General features: G+C 30.5%; 2 protein-coding genes across 3 annotated transcripts; both read left to right on the top strand.

The window, feature by feature from the left end:
- Window positions 1-2,350: 2,350 nt before the first annotated feature.
- LOC111692435 lies at window positions 2,351-6,309 on the top strand. Its single transcript, XM_023456444.1, has 5 exons — window positions 2,351-2,485; window positions 2,561-2,715; window positions 4,053-4,340; window positions 4,567-4,920; window positions 6,233-6,309. The coding sequence occupies exons 3-5, from the start codon at window positions 4,106-4,108 to the stop codon at window positions 6,307-6,309; spliced, it is 666 nt and encodes a 221-aa protein (XP_023312212.1). The 5' UTR covers window positions 2,351-2,485; window positions 2,561-2,715; window positions 4,053-4,105.
- Window positions 6,310-6,330: 21 nt separating this feature from the next.
- LOC108915490 (transmembrane protein 192) lies at window positions 6,331-16,213 on the top strand. Of its 2 annotated transcripts, none has more exons than XM_018721533.2 (5): window positions 6,331-6,552; window positions 6,626-6,871; window positions 7,806-8,085; window positions 8,207-8,355; window positions 15,055-16,213. In XM_018721533.2, the coding sequence occupies exons 1-5, from the start codon at window positions 6,514-6,516 to the stop codon at window positions 15,160-15,162; spliced, it is 822 nt and encodes a 273-aa protein (XP_018577049.1). In that variant the 5' UTR covers window positions 6,331-6,513; the 3' UTR covers window positions 15,163-16,213. The 2 variants fall into 2 exon arrangements, with proteins under 2 accessions (XP_018577049.1, XP_018577051.1); XM_018721535.2 differs by having other exon boundaries at window positions 6,612-6,871.
- Window positions 16,214-17,030: the final 817 nt, after the last annotated feature.

Genomic DNA, 17,030 nt, shown 5'->3' with positions numbered 1-17,030 from the left:
TGCATCTCGATTTATCTAGGTTTGTTGTTATATCATCGACCACTTTTAACAATGCCGATGTTGTACTATGTTTAGAGCGAAATCCTGATTGTATATCTGGAAGGATGTTATTTGCGTTCAGAAAATTAGTTACTTGTTTAGCTATTATGCGTTCAAATACCTTTGAAAATGCCGGTAAAATACTAATTGGTCGCAAGTCATTGAATGATGTAGGAGCAGAAATCTTTGGAAGTGGAATTATATTAGCTGATTTCCATATATCTGGGAACTTGCCGTATTCAATACATTCATTAAAAATAGACTTAATTAAATCAATACAAAAAGGGATCACAATAATTATCATTTTTATATTAACATTATCCACACCATAAGCTTCCGATTTTATACTCTTTAAGCTTTCATAAATATCTGATTCATTAACCTGGTTCAAACTAAAACGTAAATTTTCATACAATTTGTTACTATTAAAATAATTAATAAGATCTTGTTTTATCTCTGCATGCCCTGCAACGTTTAAAAAATATTCATTTATACTGTCAGAATCGTTTAAGTTGTCAGGAAGACAAGGATTTGAATCAGCTCTGTTTGAGATACCCCATTCTCTAAAATGTTTCCAAATAATTCTTGCATTTTTCTTATGTATTTTTAAACAAAATTCTGCATAAGCCTTTTTTTCCCGTTTGATAGCGGATTTAATATGCATAATTTCTCAGCTTTACATAGTACAACCTCGATGCTGTTGTTTTAAGTTTTAGATACCTTTTATAAGTTTTTTGTCTCAATTTAATCATTTCTTTTATATTGTAAGTAATATAACGTTGATAGTGACGTCTCCTTTTTATAACATGAAGAGGTAGTCCAAGCATTATAGAGAAATGCTTACAGAAATTATTACCTGGACAAAAAAAATATGACCGCATAGAAAATTAAATTTTAAATTGAGTTTCTTATTCTTTAAACTCGATCCAATATGGCGAACATGGTTAAAAAAAATCGCAAAGTTGAAAAAAACGGTTTTTCTAAAATAACTAAAAAAATATAGCACGGATTGAAAAATTTTAAATGAGAAAGTTGTAGGTTTTAAAAAGATCTATCGACTGATTTTTTGAAAGTATCGATTGCTTTGTTACTTTTCGAGATATATCGAAAAAACCGTTAAAAATCTTCTCTTTTCTCTTCTTCTATAACTCGTTTACATTTACGTGCCCATATTTGCTATTTACTGCAAGCATAGCCCGCGGCAAGCCAAAAAAGTACATTTTTGAAAAATTTAAAAATATTAATTATTTTTCGAGATATATCGATTTTTTGAAAAAAAGGCGCTCTCGAAAATTGGCTAGATCTTCTCAGCGGATAGCCCTACAGTAACGATTTTCGGTTTATTTTCTTCGTAAAGAGTTATATTATCATGCTGTTAAAAAATGTTGACGATTTTATTAATTTTAAGGATCAAAAAATGACTGAAAAAGTTGCACTTTTTTTGGGTATGTTTTTTTCAAATAACTATTTCAATTTTTATTATTTTTTTGTACTTAATCTGGGGTAGCTAAACACGAATATTATAGCATTTTCGCCTTAGAAGCAAAATAGACCCGTAAATGTTTAGTTTTCTTTCTTTAAAAGTCATTTTCATAAAATAAAAATTGAAATAGTAATTTGAAAAAAACATACCCAAAAAAGTGCAACTTATTCAAAGTCATTTTTTGATCCTTAAAATTAATAAAATCGTCAACATTTTTTAACAGCATGATAATATAACTCTTTACGAAGAAAATAAACCGAAAATCGTTACTGTAGGGCTATCCGCTGAGAAGATCTAGCCAATTTTCGAGAGCGCCTTTTTTTCAAAAAATCGATATATCTCGAAAAATAATTAATATTTTTAAATTTTTCAAAAATGTACTTTTTTGGCTTGCCGCGGGCTATGCTTGCAGTAAATAGCAAATATGGGCACGTAAATGTAAACGAGTTATAGAAGAAGAGAAAAGAGAAGATTTTTAACGGTTTTTTCGATATATCTCGAAAAGTAACAAAGCAATCGATACTTTCAAAAAATCAGTCGATAGATCTTTTTAAAACCTACAACTTTCTCATTTAAAATTTTTCAATCCGTGCTATATTTTTTTAGTTATTTTAGAAAAACCGTTTTTTTCAACTTTGCGATTTTTTTTAACCATGTTCGCCATATTGGATCGAGTTTAAAGAACAAGAAACTCAATTTAAAATTTAATTTTCTATACGGTCATATTTTTTTGTCCAGGTAATAATTTATGCTAATTTAACATTAATCCGTGACAGAATGCTTGGACTAAGGTGCATGAACGTCAAAGACAAGATCGCTGAATTCAATGCCACAGCTAATACAGCTCCCCAACTGACTTGGCGGGAACGGTTAGCGTCGATTCCGACGTGCAGCGTTTATGCCCCGCCTTCCAGCGGAAAAGACGGCTTTGGTGTTCGATCAGATGAGCAACGGCAACGGGTGGTAAGTATTGCAATATTCGCAATCATAGCCGTGGGTATAATTTCGTTGATTTATTTTTGATTGTTTTGCATTTAGCGTGATTGTTTAGTTTTGAGCACAAAATATACCAAGGATTTGAGTAAAATGAGTGAACGAAAAGGACATCATACTGTTTGTGCAGTTAAAAGCTGTTTTAATAAGGGTTACAACTCCAAGAAAAAATTCTTTCGTTTTCCCAAGGAACCAAACTGGTAAGTACTTATCTGTAGTTTTTAAATACAATTATGTAGGTATGTCAAATTGCCATTGCTAATAATTTATAAACAGATTATTATATTATTTTCCATCGAGGGTAATTATTTAGTATAGTCGTGGCACCCTCCCAAATCTTACCTACCCTCCACTATTTATTAAATCCATACTTTTTTTAGTTCAAATTTGGGAATATGTGTTTCTTAAACAATATTGATTATTTATTACAGATGTTTTGAAAGTTACATAAAATATACAGTGTTATCTGAAATATCCAGGATAGAATTTTGAAAAAATGTTTTCTCGAAAACTGGGTTCAACCGCACAAAAAGAACTTCAGATTCGTGTTCAGCACCATCGAAAATGGGGTAGACAAAATTTTATGAAAGGGTGGCACTATACTAAATAATTATCCCATCAAGTTACTTTTGTAAACGTCTAAATAAACATTTAACAAAATATCACAAAATCATGTCCTAAAAAAACAAAAATTTTTTTTTGTTTCCTTAAAGAGTAAAAAAATATTTTTTTGAGTTTTGACCAGGAAGGCCTTTTAAAAATATGTAGGTATGTGAAATATTAAAAACTAAAAAATAATGTTTATACTAATAATAGACATGAGTACTTGTTTATATACTTCAAATACAAAATTTTATTCAATGACATAATATATTCATTTGACTATAGTCTCACCTTCACTGAGCAGGCTGTACCATGCGAAATGATGGCGGTGCCAGAAAATATTAATATGTTATACTATGTAGCGTCAATATTCTCTGGTGGAGCTTCCCAGGTTTTGTTAAGCCAATACGAGACGTTACTAGATATAATTTTGAATTTAAAGTATAATAATTAGGTATATCATAAAGTCCTAGTCCAAATTCATATTAGTTATTATAATTTACTTATTAAGACGCTTATTTTTTAAATAAGTATTCAAAATGGAAATAAAATAAATAAAAAGAGATATTGTTTAAAAATATTTCTATTANGAGCAGGCTGTACCATGCGAAATGATGGTGGTGCCAGAATATATTAATATGTTATACTACGTAGCGTCAATATTCTCTGGTGGAGCTTCCCAGGTTTTGTTAAGCCAATACGAGACGTTACTAGATATAATTTTGAATTTAAAGTATAATAATTAGGTATATCATAAAGTCCTAGTCCAAATTCATATTAGTTATTATAATTTACTTATTAAGACGCTTATTTTTTAAATAAGTATTCAAAATGGAAATAAAATAAATAAAAAGAGATATTGTTTAAAAATGTTTCTATTAAGTTTTTTAACTTATTCACAATAATTATTAATGTAAATAAATAATTTTTACAGGGCTAGGATATGGGCAATGAAAGCCAATCGGGAGGAATTAGTGACAAAACTGGATGACCTACATAATAATTATATGCTATGCGAGTCATTTTGAAGATAGAATGTTCACCAGTCGTCTTCACACACGATTAGTAGCCACTGCATATCCTACCCTATTTCCATCATTGGAAGGAAGTTCTAAAGCTGGTATAGATGAACATTCTTATAGTGCACCCTTGCTACTTCCTGCAAAAATAAGAGTCCTGGATAACAGAGTTTTGGTTCCAGGTGTTACACAAACTGATTCAGGTATTTACAATATTTATTATTACCTTATATTATTGTTATGCATTCAAGATGGGCCAACTCAAAAATAAATAATAGTTTGCTCTATGAGAAAGTGTTCAGTTTTTTTAACGGAATAATTTATTCCTTGATTAGAAATAAGTTTTTACATTTTTATACTTAGTTGTAGAAAAAATATTATCCATATTTAATTATTATTGTAAACATTAAGCATAACATATTTTTACAGCTGATTATCAGACCGAAGATCAGACACTTGAGACCGAGACCGAAACCGAGGTCCAAAATGAATTCAGTCCTGTGGAAAGTCCGCCTTTGATGTCTCCAACATCTACACAAACTTTAGCCAGTTTAACTCAGAACTCCCCAAGGAAAGTCAAATATAGGCAGAATATTAAGGCATTACAGGCAGAGAACAAATATTTACGAGAACGGGTTCAAGTACTCGAAAGTAAATTAAATAATCAATTGGATAATATATCTCTTGAACAATATATGTCTTTAACATTCAAATTTTGTAATTCTGTAGACACTGCTAAATGTATAAATATGCAAATAGCACAGGGGTGTAAACATCCAAAGGGTAGACGTTATACCAAAGAATTCAAAAATGAATATTTATCGATATATTTTGCGGGTCCCCGTGTTTATAAACAATATTTAATGAATAAATATTGTCTTCCCTCACCAAATACTTTACTCAATGAAATTCGGGCAGTTAAAATAGTACCAGGACTAGAAAACCCTGAATTTTATAAATTATTAAAAAAAAAGGTTGACAGTTTTCAGGAACAAAATAAATATTGCCTATTATGTTTCGATGAAATGTCTATCAAAGCAAATTTATTTTACGAACGTAATCAAGACTATATTATAGGGCTAGCAATAGGGGATGATGGAGAAAAGATTTTTAAACCCACTTTGACTGCTTGTGTTTTCATGTTAAGAGGTCTATATAGCAAGTGGAAACAGCCTCTTGCCTATTTCTTTGTTCACACGTCTTGTCCTGCTGAATTATTAGCAAATTTTTTAACCCAAGCTTTACAAAAATTAAAAACTGTTGGCCTAAATGTTTGTGCAGTTACTTGTGACATGGGTTCTAATAATATAAAACTCTCAAATAGTTTAAACGTTTCTCCAGAAAATACAGGTTTTTATTTAGAAAATCGATATATATTTTTTATTTTTGATGTGCCGCATATAATTATAACTTTTATATTGATGGCAAAAAAATATCGTGGCAATACATAAGAGAATTTTATGAAATAGATAAAAAATTTAAAGAAAAGCCAAATAAATTTGTATGTTAAAGTGTGTATAAAATTTTTATTAAAATCTTAGCTGAGCGCTTTCGACTACATAATCATCATCGGAGCTATTCCTAAAATATCAACAAGAGGTTGAAATGACATTATATAAAGCAAAAAATTTTTACTTACGTTAAATTTTAGATACCAAAAAATATTTAGGAAACGTTGAAAATCTTAATAAGTTCGACACAACAATATACAACATTAAATATAACACATTTGTTTTATAATATGTATAACTATATAAACTAGGAATTGTTGTTTTGTTTGTTTACATTAGGAAATTCCGTTCGGTCAATTTTAATGAAATTAATTAAAATTTTGGGAATAGGTTGTTTTTGTTATGAGGAACAAAAGTCTTCATAGGTCCAAAGTTCGCTAATGGACAGTTTCCGAGATATTCGATGTTAAAAGTNACGGATGGGGCCCACCTACGAAGGCTGTCCGGGCCTACACGAGATGAGGCAGGATAAAGAGGGATAATCCCCCTCGATCCCAAATCATTGAGGCCAATTTCTAGCCATAATGGCGGCGGTTGATTTGAATTAGTTCGTTCACGAACTACACATCTCTACTTGAATTCAGACCATTCAGTTCAGTTCAGATCAGACAGTGTTATATGTGTTGTGATTCAGACTATTCAGTTCAGAGTTGAAGGTTGAGGATGAGGAGTTGAAGTTGATTAGTTGAATGTTGAAGGTTGAATGTTATATTATTGTTGTGATCTTGTGAACGTGAATTGTGCGTTGTATCAGAATAAACAGCTTAAATATTACCGATATAATAATAATTAAGTTATTTACCTCTTCTGTTTTAACATTCTACATAAATATGTTGACATATTCAATTAATTTCAAACTGAAATAATGGTCAGTTTATCAAGAAGCTACAATACAAATTCTGGAGTAAGATAATTTCCTTTATCCTGTTATCATTTCTAAAAATAAACATAAATAATATGTAGTAATCATATTTCAGGGAGCTACGTTCTTTAGTGAATCTGTAAATATGGAAGACAGGGAACACCTCCAGCCAATATTAGAATCCTATGGAGTTTTCAAACCTTTAAATACTATTCCAGCATTTGGCATTCATTTATTATTTACGTTAGCACTAGATATAGTTTCTATTGTATATGTTGTACTGCATCCTGATGAGAAAAGTAAATGCAAGGAATACTTTATAGTAATTTATATACATATTGGTCTGTGGTTCTTAACATTAGTAAGTACATTTTTTGTTCTTTATCCCTATCACTATTCTGGAGTCTGTAGTCTGGAATTGTGGGGAGGGTAGCAAAGCTACAGCACTTAGGCCCCATTGGCCCCTTGTACATCCTCCCATTAGAGAGATCAATCCACCTGAGCCGCCAACCAGCCTATTACAGTGAAAAAGGTGGTGACGTTGCTCAGGGGGGTCTCTCTAATATAGGCCATTGAAGGCCAGCGCTCTCCTAACATGGACTCTCTTGTTGACGAGACGGCACTGTTTAAAAGTCATCTAGTCATTTTACAGTGTTCACAAATAGATGAAATAATGAGAAAAAATGTCAAACAGTCCGAGGGTAATAAATTAATATTGAAATTAAAATTAAAATAATGTAGCCATACTCAGTTTCCATTCTGGAAAATTTTATAGCATTTTGTTGTATCGTAGAGAAAGGCCACTTTACTAGAGAAAAAATTTGAAATCAAGCAAAAAATCAAAGTATGCCTACGACATTTAAATATACATTTATTCAATTAAGGAAATTTTTTAATTTGTACAGAAATAGTATTTTACTGAAGGTCTCGTTTGCAAACGACCCATTTGAGAGCCGGATCTCACCTAACGAAAAGAACTGAATCACAAAAAAAAACCAGTTCGTAAGCTCTCATCTTTGTATGTTGTCTGCTCGTTCTGAGTTCTTCTTAAACTAATCAGAGCCATAGAACTGTTTCTTTCGTCGACTTATAAAGGTTTAAAAAATTTTCAGTGCTTTAAGTACCTAAATCAGAAGAATTTTAACAGAATGTTTTTCAGATATTGCAGTTATTATAATTTATTAGTGCTAGATATTTCCATTAGCTAGATATTTATTGGTCAATACTAACCTTTTTTGTTTTTTCAGCGTCATTACATTTATCAGGGAATGTGTATGTATATAATTATTTTTTAGGTTGTTGATCAGATTGTCAAAATCAAACACCATCGAGTGAGATTAAACGGCTATTTAGAATTTTATCAGAAAATACGAGTACATGCCTGTCTTCCCATATATATTGTTAGTTTATGGAGTGTGATAATAATGTTTGTACAAACATTAATGCAGCATTTCTATCCAGATAATTTTGCAGAGAAATGTTTACAAGGTGGTGTAATGTCTCCCGTTGCCTATATTTGTGCATTAATTACACTTGAATTCTTTATAATAGCTGGAATTAATATAAGTTATATGTGTAAGTATATATTGTTTTTAATAAAAGGGACAGAAAATACAAATGTTTGTCTTACATTCCTGACTTAAATAGTTTCAAGGAATGAACAAGTAAAGCTACTTTGTACTTTTTCCTGTTTCAGTAAAAGTTAGTAATTTTAATAAAATACGCCCGCCGCCAGATGTACAAAAAGAAGAATGGACTGCCTGTACATCTCCAGAAAATTTTAGTCAAAATGAAATTGGATACAAACAACTAGGAGATAAAGTGTATGATTTCTTAGAAAAACAAGTAAGTTTTTTATACAAATACTTACTCTTGATTAATTAAAAGTTATGTGGAAGTGGTCCATTTCTATGCTTATGCCTTAAGTGCTTCATGATAACTTATCCAAAACATGTGGTTGCAATTGTTGCAGTCATAAATAATGTGTTTAGTATTTTTATTGTTTAATATCAACAAATTTTAACAATTTTATAAATCTTGTGTCTTTAGTTATTATAATTTATTTAATTGATAGTTTTGCATAATTAAAAATTGATCTAGATATGTACTTACTACCTTTATTTTGTAATTGTGTTATACCTATTATTTTTTATACAATTTACATCACTATTATATTTAACATTTTCCTTAATAAAGTACTATAGGTACTGTACTTTCAGCAGAGCTGCCGAGTGAACTGATACACAGTGCATTATACAGGCTGTCTACTATAAGAGGGCCACTCCTATGTATCGCGCTTAATATACGATGCTCGTAAAAACAAATTTGAGATCCATGGCCGACTTTATGAGTAATCATAAAAAAAACCGGGAAAGTACCGAAAGTTTAGGGTCTCTTTTTTATTTTAAGAGAGAAAACTTATTTTCATAAAATTTCATGGCAAAATTGATACCTTTCATCTGGTGTAAACAGATAAAAAAAATTGTCATTAAAGCGGGCTGTGGCTACAAAAACTTGCTTGGTTTTTCCTCTTTCATGCGATATACTACACGTTGCCTTTATCTTTTATATTTATTAAATTTTTTACAATTTTGGTATAAAAAATGTAAACATTTTTGTGTTATCAATGCAATTTCAATTCTATTCATTAAAAAGGACAGGGCAATAAAATCAACTGTTGTTAATAAAATAGGTAATGTTAACAGAATTTTAAATTATGTAAATAGGAAAAATGAGCAAAACAGTGAGAGACTGAAGTAAACTACAATGTAAAGAAGGATAGTACACATAGGATATTACAAAAAAATTGTTTCAAATGTTACAAAGTTAAAAAAGTGCATCACTTGAGGGAAGAAGATAAACCGACGAGATTAGGGTTCTGTAGGTGGTGACAAGAAATAAAGAGGGAAGCTCCTTTTTATGCAGAAGAATTTTCTGGTCAGATGTGTCTAATTTTCGTAACAATGGATTTTTTAATAGAAACATTCACTTCAAATCGACTAATGGTAATTAACATTGGCATGGAGAAACTGCATTTCAACAGATATTTTCAGTAAACGTTTGGGTTAGAATTTTTGATACCAAGATCATAGGACCTTACTTCTATGATGGTAAACTGATGGGTGCCAGATATTGCAGATTCTTTGCTTAAAAGAAGTATATTATATTAATTAAATTTGTAATTGGTGTGTTTAAAACAATTTCTATATTACCTACATTTTTGATACCAAAATTATAAAAAATGCAATAAATATAAAAGATAAAGGTGACATGTAGTATATCGCATGAAAGAGGAAAAAAACAAGCAATTTTTTGTAGCCACAGCCCGCTTCGATGACAATTTTTTTTTGCCCGCATAGAGGGCGCATCAAATTACATACTATACTTCAAATATTTGTTTACACTGATTGAAAGATATCAATTTTGCCATGAAATTTTATTAAAATAAGTTTTCTCTATCTCTTAAAATAAAAATTTAGACGACCCAAAACTTTCGGTACTTTTTCGTTTTTTTTATGATTACTCATAAAGTTGGCCATGGATCTCAAATTTGTTTTTACGAGCATCAAGTCCTTAAATAATGCAACTGAAAACATATAAAGATTTTTGACGTGCATCGTGTATTAACCCTTTCACTGCTCCAGACGTATATATTTGCTAAAAATTTATAGGGCTCAAACTGCTCCAGACGGATTAATTTGCATGAATAGATCAGGCTGCTCAAACCGTATATATTTGCAACCATGCACATTAGTGACTCGGTTATTGCAATTGGTAAGGCGAATTTTTGCGGGCGAACTTATACCGATTGTGACAAATATTTTTATGGAAAGAGGTACTGGTAATAATACCAAGATTGTTTATGTTTCTTTCAGTTTCTATTTAGTACATATACTGTATTTTATTCAAAATAAAATCGTAAAATTTATCGTAAATCGTAATTTACTACAACATAATGTAAAACTATAAGTGGTCTAACTGCTCCAGACGTATATATTCGCATGCGATAAACTTTCGCGCACGGCGGTAGCTACGTTCAGACGTATTGCGCAGCGAAAGGGTTAAGCGAGATACATAGGAGTGGCCCTCTTATAGTAGAGGGTAGAGATATATTGCAATTTAGATAATCTGAAGTTAATCCAAAATTGTGGTAATCCGAATTGATTTTACTTCTTGATAGTCCCAAATAACTGCAATCTCAGTAATACTAAGAGCCTGTCAACAACAACTGCAGAGTGAAGCCAGTCACCAATTTCTTTTCAAAATATAACATAACTGAAAAAAGCTAAAATTTATATTTTTTGTACATTTATATTGTTAAACTCACTATCCAGAAAGTTATTTTCATTAAGCATATTTTTTTAGTTTCTTGATAATCTGAAAAATCGATATCCGAGTGTACCGTAGTCCCAAATTATTTGGATTAACAAGGTTATATTGTATTGATAGTATAGATATATCATACAGATTGTCTCCTAAAAAATGCCGCAAGTCATAACTTCATCATTTATAGTCTGATTTTAAAAAAGTAAAAATTGTATGAAATTGCTCTAAATACACTATAGAGTGAGCCTATTGGAGCATATTTGTTATAATTATTTTTTTTTTTTGAAAAGCGAGAACTTTTATTTTCAAATGGCAATATAGGTTATTTTTTTTGTTTATTGTACAGATTTCTATTCTGAATTCAACGATGTATATTAAGTTTACTTTTGTGAAACATGTATTACAGAAAAAGGATGAAAATATTAGCCAATACCGCATTATGGCCGTTTTCACACTGGCCGACACGACACCAGCACGAGAACAACAACGATGCTGATGGAAATAAGCTCAAGCAAAATATGAGTAATAATCAGTTGAGGAACATGATTCAGGTATACTTTCGTTGTAACAAAAATTGTGGTGCAGGAGTCCACCTTTACAAAGAACTATTTCCTCACCACATAGATTTGTAAGACTTGAAGAAAATTTGAGAAGCTATGGTGTTTTTAAGAAACCAAAGGAGAAGAACGCCAATTTAATGAAAACATTGAGTTCAATGTACTTCTTAACATTGAAGAAAACCCAAGAACTTCCATTTGGGAAAATTCTAATAATATTAGAGCATCAAAGAGAACTATACAAGCAGTGTTGAAAAAGCACAAATTCAAGCCATACATTCCTCAAAAAGTACAGGCGTTAGAGGAAAGCAATAGACCACAATGGCTACAATTTGTTTCTTTAGTTGTTTGTTGTTCTTCATTTAATGTGTTTTATGTATAATTAATGTTATTTAGTGTTGAACTTTGTTTAATGGTTAATGTATTTAATTAACTTGTTTTTCTTTTAATTGATATTCATTGTATGGTTTCTTTTCTGTTAATTAGAAAATTCTCTTGAGTTTTATTTGCTTTGCTGTATAATTTTTTTTGTTTTCCATGGCACAGACGATTAGTTAAAATACAGTTGTCATGAATTAGTGACCGGGCACCGAATGCGGTATCGACTAATATTTTGTCATCTTTTCTGTAATGCTTTACAAAAGTCAAGTTCATATACATCGTTGCTTTCAGAAAATAAATCTGCACAATAATAAATAACAAAAAAACTATATTGCCATTTGAAAAAAAAGTTGACCATCGCTTTTCAAAAAAAAAAATAGTAAATAAGCTCTAATAGGCTTCCTCTATACTGTATTTAAAGCCGTTTCATTTAATTTTTTGTTTTTTAAAATCAGACTATAAATATCGGAGTTATGGCTTGCAGTGTTTTTTTGGAAGCTGTCTGTATATACAGGGTCTCTCGATTTGAATTTCTCAAACCGATTCAGCTGATGGAGAATTTTTCTGATTAAAAATTTTTGTGTTATGTACAGGGCATCATAGGTCTGATGGTAGATTTCTACAGGCAAAAATATGACTTTTCTCTTGTGCACATGTTCTAAGCACTTTTTCAAGCTACAATCCTTTAAAATTGAACCATAACCTTGTTCTTATCTTAAAGGATATACCTTTTTAACTACTAACTTGAAAAGGGAAATAAATCAGGATATAAACTAGAGACTAGAACTAGAAATTACCAAAAATAAGAGTTTTTTTAGATCTACTGTTTTTGTCAAAATAAGTCTTGAATTATTTCATTTTCCAGTCTAGTGATAAAATATAAAATTATTGCTGATTAAATTTTTTTATTTAAGTTTCGTTTATTTTAAAATTAATTTTAATAGCAAATCGTAGAACTGGCTCTTCCTTGTATGAAACATTATTCCATTCTTCACCTCGTGAACCCTCAAAAACATTAAGTCCTTTTGATGATTTCTAAACTATTTAAAATCCCTGTTGATATTTGTTCTGAATGAATTAAGGACTAAATGAGCCTAGAAATAAAACTCAATTGGATTACACCTAGGGTTACCAGATCTATTGACAGACCCGGAGAAATTGATGCCTAAAAAAGAGTCAAATTGTTTTCGAAGAAATCGATCAAAAAAAAAAGAACGTACTCAGGAAATATCTACTTCTTTATATAATTGACGCCTAAAAAAAAAGGTTCTGCAATCGGACAAATCGATGCCTAAAAAAAAAGACACAATCAGGACCTGGGGAAATAGATTTCGGGAATAGGACGCTGTATAATAGATGTCTAAAAATAAAAAACAGAAAATGTCGAAAAAATCGCGATTTTCCCGCAACAAACAAAACCTGGAGAAATGACATGTTGGTCCGGAGCCCGAAGATGTACCATCAAAACCCGAAGACTCCGGGGCAAACCCGGTGATCTGACAAGCCTAATTACACCCCAGGGATTGAGGTAGCCAAGCTACTGGTCCCCATCTACCAATCCACTGGTCAAGATATCTATTATCTCGATATCCCCTCATTAATTTTGAAATATGCTTGGGCATATGATGCTAAAACCATCCTTCCTGTTGTACTCTTAAAGCTGTATTTTCTAGTAGAATTATTTGTTTAGTAAATTCAGGATTTCTCCATTTAATATGGGAGGTAGAAAAAAAAAGGCTTTATAAAGTGTTTACCAACAGTGCCGTTTATACATTCACACCTATCTGCTGCTGATGCTCGTTCTCCATTGCATGTGAATTTTCCACTCCTAAGATATGATTATTATGGTAAATTGCTATTCCTTATTAAATAAAACCATGGGCAAAAATTAAGAATTAAACTCCTGACTCAAAATTCAAGAAGTGTTTGCACTCACTGAACATGATAAGAATACGATAAGTTGTCATGTAGAATCCTCCGCACGGTAGATTTTGACATACCTACCATTTTCTTGAAAATAGTGACTTGTAGTTTGTAATTCTACCCTTCTGATTCATTTTGTTTTTGAAGATGGTAGTGTAAAAAACAACCCTTGTAAAACCAAACTTTAAAGTATAAACTTATATTAACTCTCAAATTTTGATTGAATTTTAACTTATCGTAAACGAATAATTGGAAGATTCACCTTTATTTAAATATAAAGAGCTGTAGCCTGGAAGGGGTACCTTTCACGGCACATGTTCATAGGAAAAAAGTCACATTTTTACCTGTACTATTTCACTTTTTGCCATAAGTTCTAAGCTAAGACATTGTCTCGGTTCTAATTTCTCAAACTGAATCAGATGATAGCGAAAATAATTTGTTTTAAAAAAAATTAAGAAAATATAGTAAAAACATGCTATCTCAGTTTGACTAGAAATTTAAATTGGCATGAAATTGGAATGATTGAAACTGTGCATTTATAATATACTTATATATTTTTCAAAAAGTAAGCAATATTTAAGATCTGAGCTAACATGTTTTCCAAGCTTGATTTGAGATAGCATATTTTTCAACCGAAATTTGAGGTAGCATGTTTTCCAACCGAAATATGAGATAACATGTTTTCGTACTAAAGCGTTGATCTCTAAAAAGAAGCCTTTGCAAGAAAAAGTGTATACCTACTTCAAAATAACATTATTTTGACGAGATCTATCGATGGTTAAAGTCCTAAACATAAATACTGAATCACCCTGTCTACTTCATTAATAATATTTGGAATAAGTAATTTTTTAGATATTTATTAATTAATATGGGCAGAATAAACATATTTAGTCGACATTCCAGAAGTGCTAAAAGGGTTTTTTGCTGACAGATTAATTATTTCTTATAATACCATTAGTTATTATTTAATAGCTCCTCTTTAAGGCCGGTTCTTTGAGTTTCAGTTAAGCCTTGGTTAAGTAGTCACATGATTAGACTGTACTGATTTATTTTGTAATAGTATATTCACAGTCTAATCTCCTGATTAGTTAATCAAGTCTTAACCAAGGCTCAAAAGTACTGGCCCCTAAAGTTACATTTTAGCATACCAAGATTTTGATGTCAACGAGCATATAAAACAATAAAATGAAAATGTTTAGGTTTGATTATGTGTGAAAGCAATATTTCTAATAGTTTTTCTATCACTGATATTTAATGTTATTACTATCTTGTTCACAAATCGGCAGATTACGCTGTATTATGTTAGAACAGGGAATTTGAATACAGGTGTGTATATATGATTGTCTCTTTGTTTTAGGCCGACTTAATACGACATTTAAAAGAACATAATGCAAGATTAGGAGAAAAATTAATGATTTTAAGTGCTCAGTTGCAACAAGCTCGAAGAGACAGGGATGGAAATTAATTGGTCCTTGTAGAATATACTATTTAGATCTGACAATTCTCCAAATGTAAATATAACGATAATGAAGTGCTAATTTATAGTGAGATAGTGACAAATTGTCCATAAATAAATCCGCGGATTTATATACGATTAAAGTGATATACTTTCGTGGAACTAAAATACTTATATTTACTGGAAAACTAATATATAACATTTTCACACCCCATATTAAACTATTGAAGAATTTATGATTAGGATTGAATTTTGCATATAAATATTTTTATGCCTTCCTATAGGAATTTATATTTACATTGGTACTTTTTTTGTGTATTCTGACTGATAATTATGGAAGAGAGTGAAGGGAAACCTAAAACATGGGTTTAAAAAAAATTAGCCATACACTGTTTGCTGCTCAGCAATTCTTTAAAAGTTGTTCATTTGGCATGTTGACATTTAATTTCTGTGTGATTATTTACAAAGAATTAAAATTATGGTTTAATTTATTGTGAGGGTGTAATACAGTAGAACCCCAATTATCCGTGATGAAAACATTTATTTTTTACATAAGAAAAGGAGCAATACATAGGTAAACATGCACAAAATCATTGAAAATGCAATTTACATACATTTATTTTTAAGTACCTAGTTATACTTTTTAAACAGTCAGTCATTTTGGTCCGTATTTAACTTTTTCTGTTTTTCTTTATTTTCTGACGTATTTTACGTAAGTTTAAAATGTCGACTTACTCAAAATAGGCTAATAGAATATTTGCAACTTCTGCAGATTAGAAGCGTTAGCCACAACACATGATGTTATATGGTCTTTACTGAACAAAAACACAAAATAATGTATCACTTCCTAGATATAGCACGGATAATCCGCATCCCGGACAATCCGCACAAGGGTAATCGGGCTTCTACTGTACTCAAGTTTTAATATATATTATTTTTGCGTCAGGCTTAGTGTTAGTACCTAGATTTTATAATATATGTATACTAATGAATGCCGAATAACTGATAGTTACCACATTTTATTTAAAATAAAAAATAAATGCAGCTTTGTTATACATTTTATAATGTTTATATGTAAATGGATAAACTTAAGTAGAAAATGTATGATGTTAACCTTGGGAGGCCTGCATCTTGAATAATTTCAACGAACTTGTCGAAGTAGAAACCTCTTTACTTTTGTACAGGGTATTATCAATAAGTATGTGTAACCATTAAAAGGGCTCGATATCAAATAGGCAACCAGCAATACATTTTTATAGATATTTATGATGCGTCTTGTTAAAAAGCGCCAAATTACAACAAAAAGTAATTTTTAGTTTCAAACTAACTCCATTTTATAGAAAATCTGCTTTAGAATGGAGGAAAGTCTGTTATTTGTGCATCATATTTAGACAAATTGTGTAATAAAATCTATAAAAATGTATTGTTGCTTGCCTATTTGCTATACAACCCTCCTAACCAATTTATTTGAATGCCATTTTTCATTTTAGATATTTACAATTTAAAAACGTACAACAAAAAAAACTTATATCACCCATTAACTTTCCCAACTTTTATCTGCACCTGTGATTCAAGGGTGTTGTTTTTTAGATCCAAGTGTTTCCTCTTTATTTTTTTCACATTTGCAAAATTTTGATTTAAGACTTAATTTACGAGATATTTTCATATACATTTTTATTTTTCTTTTGCTTTGGATTAACTATGCATAAGAATGCCATATACTTAAAAAAAAATTATTTTAATTAATAAAGGAACTGACAAAAATAAAACATTGCTAAGTACTAAATTATCTTCGGCTTCTAAAAGTTACACTGTTTTTTAATCCAATCCTAAAAATTTTGTAAAAGTGCACAAAATAAAATATATGCCCGAATTAA

This window comes from Anoplophora glabripennis, unplaced genomic scaffold, assembly GCF_000390285.2.
Source record: "Anoplophora glabripennis isolate ALB-LARVAE unplaced genomic scaffold, Agla_2.0 scaffold1512, whole genome shotgun sequence".
Taxonomy (NCBI): Eukaryota; Metazoa; Arthropoda; class Insecta; order Coleoptera; family Cerambycidae; genus Anoplophora; species Anoplophora glabripennis.
The sequence above is the reverse complement of the archived record's forward strand: the minus strand, read 5'-3'. Positions and strand labels throughout refer to the sequence as shown.

Bases quoted from the DNA above. Each gene is read 5' to 3' on its own strand.
- LOC108915490 (XM_018721533.2), top strand. From the start codon at position 6,514: ATGGTCAGTTTATCAAGAAGCTACAATACAAATTCTGGA. The intron at 6,553-6,625 runs GTAAGATAATTT...ATCATATTTCAG, and splicing joins GCTACAATACAAATTCTGGA to GGAGCTACGTTCTTTAGTGA. The intron at 8,356-15,054 runs GTAAGTTTTTTA...TCTTTGTTTTAG, and splicing joins ATGATTTCTTAGAAAAACAA to GCCGACTTAATACGACATTT.
- LOC111692435 (XM_023456444.1), top strand. From the start codon at position 4,106: ATGACCTACATAATAATTATATGCTATGCGAGTCATTTTGAAGATAGA. The intron at 4,341-4,566 runs GTATTTACAATA...ATATTTTTACAG, and splicing joins TGTTACACAAACTGATTCAG to CTGATTATCAGACCGAAGAT. The intron at 4,921-6,232 runs GTAGACGTTATA...ACTTGAATTCAG, and splicing joins GGGGTGTAAACATCCAAAGG to ACCATTCAGTTCAGTTCAGA.